The sequence below is a fragment of the Streptopelia decaocto genome, assembly GCF_964273445.1.
Source record: "Streptopelia decaocto genome assembly, chromosome: 2".
NCBI lineage: Eukaryota > Metazoa > Chordata > Aves > Columbiformes > Columbidae > Streptopelia > Streptopelia decaocto.
The window spans coordinates 39,672,540-39,678,539 of record NC_138655.1 but is presented as its reverse complement, the minus strand read 5'-3'; the positions used below and the strand labels follow the sequence as shown (position 1 = coordinate 39,678,539).

General features: G+C 38.6%; 1 protein-coding gene across 1 annotated transcript in view; it reads right to left on the bottom strand.

Annotated features, from left to right (window-relative positions):
- Positions 1-6,000, bottom strand: part of TOX (thymocyte selection associated high mobility group box) — a gene marked incomplete at its 5' end in the record, with an annotated part of 213,742 nt that overhangs the window by 94,996 nt on the left and 112,746 nt on the right. The window contains one exon of the mRNA XM_082044901.1: positions 5,515-5,580. Within this exon, the coding sequence (XP_081901027.1) occupies positions 5,515-5,580 (66 nt within the window). The remainder of the gene's footprint in view (positions 1-5,514; positions 5,581-6,000) is intronic.

The window sequence follows — 6,000 nt, the reverse complement described above, 5'->3', positions numbered from 1 at the left end:
CTACAAAAATCTTCAAATGTGCCTTCCAACCCAAATCATTCTATGATTATATACATATATATCTATGTACATAAACATGGCCTTGCTCAGCTCATGCAGCTGTTCATGGATTTTTAACAGGAACTCAATTCTTTCAAGGCTTTGTGCCTGATCCCAAGACATATTAAAAAATTATGTTCTACACAAAAGGGAAAGGTAGAGTAACATTACCTCTACCTATAACCACCCATTCAGGATATGAAAGATTTGCCTGGTGTTTTTCTTTCCCTGAGGCCATTTAAACCCACATGCCATTTTTTGGAAAGTGGCATCTATAGCCTGGTTCGGAGAAACAGGGGAGAGAGAGGTGGACATCCTTCTGTTGATACTCTATGTTTGAAATTAAATGTTAGTGGACAAGGAGGAGGGAGATAGAATCCGGTCTGAAACAGCCCTGAACTGCAGCCATCCAGTAGACTGACCAGCTGGCATTGCCCTCTCACTATGGAGCAGCTGCTCAACTAATTAGAAAAGGGTTTCCAGCTTTTGGGAAGGGTTGCTCTGGACTTTGGGGTAGTGGGACTACACTGGACCACTTAGGGATTCTCCACCTAAGAATGCTTCTTTTCCTGAATCCTTTCCAAGGCAGCCAACTTCTGCCTTTCTGTGCTGACTCTGGCTCTAGGAGAGTGAGAAAAGAGCCATATCTTTTGGAAGGAATGGGATACAGTACTTTGTAATTCTAGTCTACCTACAGGTAAGAACAAAGACAGAGCAAGAGAGGGCAGCTATTATGTAGCATTTATTCATCCCTATTTCATATGGGTAATAGCTACCCCAATAATACTCAAGGAAATTCTAGTATAAACATGACATAAAAAATTAGGTTTATATCTATGACCATGTGCATATGGCAACAAAAGGCAGGGGAACCCTTTACTTTCCTATTAACATATCTCTATCGGATGTCATTCTGTCCCATTTTAATTATGGTGTCCACTATATCAAAGAGCCTGCATACAGATTTTATCAGATCTCCCTGGCATAGCTCTGAGCAAGCAGTATTCCTTCCTCTGTCTTGGCTCTTTTCTTCACACTGGGGCAGTAGGTGTACTGCCCCAAACCATCAGCTCCAGGCCTGTTGCCCTCCCTTCCCTTTGCATCGTGCAGGGGATTTGGCAGCGGGATGCATTACCCTTAACATCTATCAGGCCTCAGGAAGGCTGGAAAAGTGTGCAATAGTCTGTGCAACAGAGTGCTGAGTTACATTCTGTATTGTGACTAGGAAGAAATGTAAAATAAACAATATAATTTCATACTGTGCTGTGCGTGACCCACAAATTACAGGCGGAGGAATTACATGAAGAACAATTTATCTCAGAGATTCCAATTATAGGTGTGGGGAGAAAACAATATATTTGTGAGAATTTGAAATGCAGAGCAGTTGGCATAGTTTTATTTTAAAATGATAAATATTTTCAGATCGAAGTGCAATTAGTAGTGAAAATGTCATGTAGTTTTACTATGTATATTTGTTAATATGGCTGGCATAACTCCTTTAGGAGATGCCTGCAGTGCAGAGTCCTGTACTTCATATATCATAACCAAAAATACAGTACTCACATGCATACATAAAATGTACACAGAGACAACATTGCCAAACAGCCTTTTGGGACAGTCTAAAAGAATATCATTAATTTTTACTGTATACTTACACTTCTGGCTCAGTTCCAGTACTGGCTTTCTGCAAAAATAATTTCAAGTATAGAATTATGCTATTTGCTTGCAGCAACATCACAGGAACAGTAGTGAGCCATATGTTGCTACTTAGCAACTTAGTCTATAAGTCCCAAAGCATGTACTGATTTGAAAATTGAACCGAAATGATAATTGTTGAGGGATGCTGTGAGGCAACTTGTCTTGGATTACTAAGCTATGCAGATGTTTGATGTTATATAGCAAAAGGAACAAAACTACATTTTTCCTGTCCAATGGCTGAGCTTTTATTTATGTTAGCCTAAAGGGGATAAATTGATTAAAACCCTTAAAATAATACAAGGTGAACACTTTGCAGTAAACAGAAAGAACTGAAGTGCAAAGTTCGGCTTTTTCAGGGCAATTGAGACATTTCTGATGTCTGAATGTTATTTTTTTCTGCTACACAGTATATTTTATAGCCCCAAATTATCTTGAAATTCTGGGTTCTATGAAAAGTTAGAGGCAAAAGGGAAGACAAGCAAAACTAACTTCTCAGGCTTAGATCCAAGGCAAGAATGCGAGCAAGTCAGTGTTCATCAGAACCCCAAAACTCCTGCCTCTATAGCCACATAATCCTGAAGACAGCCTAGTGGAAACCCCTTGGACTTTGGTGTTGCATACCATGACTCAGTCTGTACACCTACCTCCCAAATAAGCTGTGTCAGACTCTGAAATTAGAAAATGATGCTCGCGTCTGACTCAGTCAGCATAGTCAGAGCTTGAACAGAAGTTTCTGATAGGACTGTGCATCTCTTAACATGTGGGGCTCATATTTTAATTACCAGATGTGCATCCATGTACGAGATTGGAGAAATGAATTCACTCCTCACTTTGACAGGATTCAAACCCTCATCTCTGATCTTGCAAGGGAACAACCAAGTTGTTGGGAATGGGAGGGAGCCTTTATTCCTCTTGCTGAAGTCATACAACTGCAAGGCTTATGAGGACAAATGCAAAATGGACACAGGAGATGGATTAAGTGACCAGGCTTTCATCTGGGAGAGAACATTTTCTCATCTCTTCTTATGGGATTATTTGTATTATATCCAGTAACAGCGAGTGGAAAATAGTGCTGAAAGCAGGGACCAGAAAATACAGCCACACATTTTCCTTTTCTTCTCCCTCTCCCTCTCCAGTAAGCTACAAGATCTTGCGTTTTTTATCTTTTTTAAAAAAATTATTTTTATTTTTTAAGACCAGTGAATATTGTATGCTGTCCAGTTTTAACAAGCAGATTGGATGTTGGAATAGTAGGCAGTTCACCAATTTTGAATGACCACCAAATGTTAACACCTGAGATAGGAACGATGCCCCATCACAGTCAGTGAAGACCTCACCAACGCCATCAACGGGGAGCTGCTTAGTTGCTTTGAGGAATGACCAGCAGTGATCTACCCAGGAACAGGTCAGGAAGGCTCCTCTCATAGTCCCAGTTCTTACCTAAACCGATTTCAAACACACCCCCAGCTTCCTGCTCTTCGTGTGTTTTGTCTCCCTTTTTATTATTACATGCTTTCATATATCTTCACTTAAAAAACTGCTGCAATGGTGCTAGCACCAGGAGTGAATCACATAAGGGAAAGGAGGGTGTGACAGCCCAAGCCTGACAGCTTCTCTCCAACAGGCACGGGAGGCTGTTTAACTGGTGTGCCTTTGGTAATGACTTAAAATACTGAGCCTGGCAGCTGAGCTACCTCTTGCTGCATGGATCTCCCAGCAAAGGACAGAGTGTCAACATCTGCCTCTGGGTTTTGTACTCCAACTGGGACCCAGACAACCAAGAGCTTGGCTTTGCCATAGCAAGATTTTTAAATCTGTAAGCTCTTCCTTGGTTCCAGCCCTTAGTAAGCATTCAGGGTTTTCTGTCATCTTTGAATTTGGAAATGTCACATTTGATAGATTTTTTTCCCTTGAAGACAAAATCATTTGCACTTAAAATATTTAGGCCTGGATCTTTAAAGGTAATTTAAGCACCTTGCTTCCACTGAAACCAGTGAGTGTTAGATGCGTAAGTATCTCTGAGGATCTGGGTCTTGTTAGCACATGTAGAAACTGCATAAAAGATTAAAACTTATACTCTTAATTTTTCAATACGCCATTTAAATTATTTAAACTACATGCATACACAGTACAAAAATATCAACAGAAGAAAAATAATTCTGATGTATAATGTGGATTTGCAATTCTTTATTCAAAACTGTTTAAGACAGATATAATGATTCTCTGAAAGGTAGCAGCTGCCTTATAACAGCAATCATTCACAGAGTTTGTATTTCTACTGTTTCAAACAAATTCAATTAGCCCTTGCACTTCAAAACCCTTAAGGCATAAATGAGATGATACTAGGCTGCTTTAATCTAATAGTAATACTAAAACTTGTCAGTGAAGTTTTTGGATTAATGGTTAGAGAAAAATTAATAATATAATTTTTCATTTTTTAATCAAACAGTTCTATTCTAAACTACCTCTGGATCTTGGAGGGTTCTTAGCTGAATAAGTTCAATCATGCACAAACCCTAAACGCAAAATATAGTTGGTCTCTAAAGGTATTTCAGAATAACTTCAACAGGAGGCTAGGAAGCAACATGGTGGAACATTTTAAAGATGGACTTTTTGGATTGAGCTCATCTCACACAACCTCCTGCTTCCCTGCCCCCAAATGAACCTGTATGCTATACATCACAATTAGTTAGACCAACATGGCTACCTGAAAAACCCTACTTCATGAAGATATTTAGTTCTGAATATATTGTCACTTTCCAAAGCTGTTGATTCCTAAATCATATCCTGCTTATCTACACACATTTTCTATGCATGCAAATTTATTTCCCTCCTAATGAGAGCTCTTCATGCAATCCTACTGGTCCTGTCAGAAAGAAACATATCAGATTTGCCACTGCCAGGCCTGAGATACTGCGTGACCTAGACAATGAGCCCAATTATTGAGGGCAATTTCTGACACAATCTAACTGACCTGCACCGCTACCACACTCACTTAATAATGTGAAACTAAACTGACCAAAACGTGAACTAAACAAAAACTTCTTTCTCACACCTAAGTGTAACTATAGATGGAAAAAACAAAAATTTCAAAACTCTTTTTGCTTTTTAAAAAGTAATTAGATTTTTTCACTCTTAGAAATCTATAGTAACTTAGGCTTCAAGTGGAAAGGTAAAAGATTTTTAAACATACACTTAATATCAGAATTTAATTTGTATGTTTCCCCAAAAGGGAAAGGACTCAAAAGTACCTGTAAAGCTTCCACATCACATCAAACCTTTTGGGCTGCAAGCTACGGAAGTCATTGTCTTAACCCCACTGCAAATGGTGTAACATTGGCAATATTCCTCAGCCATTTGATTAGTGTTAAAAATGCAATTTTTCAGCTACAACTGGCCTACAAGTGATAATTAAAGCTATTTGTGACATGTGTAGCTTATAATGATTAACTTGTCTGCAGTCAGATAAACAAATAACCTGCACCTGTAAAGACTTTATTTCCTGAAGGTAAAACAACTGTTTAGGAAAGATCATGCTGGCAAAACAGCTGCTTGCATTCTGGAGAGGAAACAAGGTAGTATCTTTCAACAAACGCCAACTCTGGTGTTTTATCAGCTCTGTCTCATTAACTGGAAACAAGGCTTAAATGCTTTGTTTATAAATTATGATTATTCCTGATTGCAGCAGTTACTGATAGCACCACTCATTTGCAATGCAACTCTTTGAATTTGTTTAATTACAATTTGAAACAAGGCAGAGAAGATTAATTAACCCACCTGGCTGGCTGGCACATAGTCCTGGCTCGGCTCTGTCATACTCATATACATGTTCTCACCGTCAAACTGCAAAGGAAATAATAGTAAACATTCAGCAAACTTGAATATTTTTCAGCATTGACCGAAAAAAGCAGCAACTATAAAATAATATAACAGCCTGGTTTTTGAGACTTGTAATTGTGTGTGTGCATCTTGTCTTTGATGTTCCTGTTGTCATCCTTATTGACCCTGGATGTCAGTGATTTGGAGTAATTAGCACTCTAGTAATTACAGCTAGCAAGCAAGAAATGAGTGGTTTCCTTTCATCTGCAATCTGTTTTAAAACAAAATGGCTCATTTTGTGCACTATGTATACATATTGCTGTTGGTTGTAATGAAGTACTAAGTGAATTGCACAGTTACTGAGAAAAGGAAGATGAGAATAGAAACTGCACTAAAATGCATCTTAATGGATTCCAACTTTAGCTTCTGAGCAGAACAAGAGCT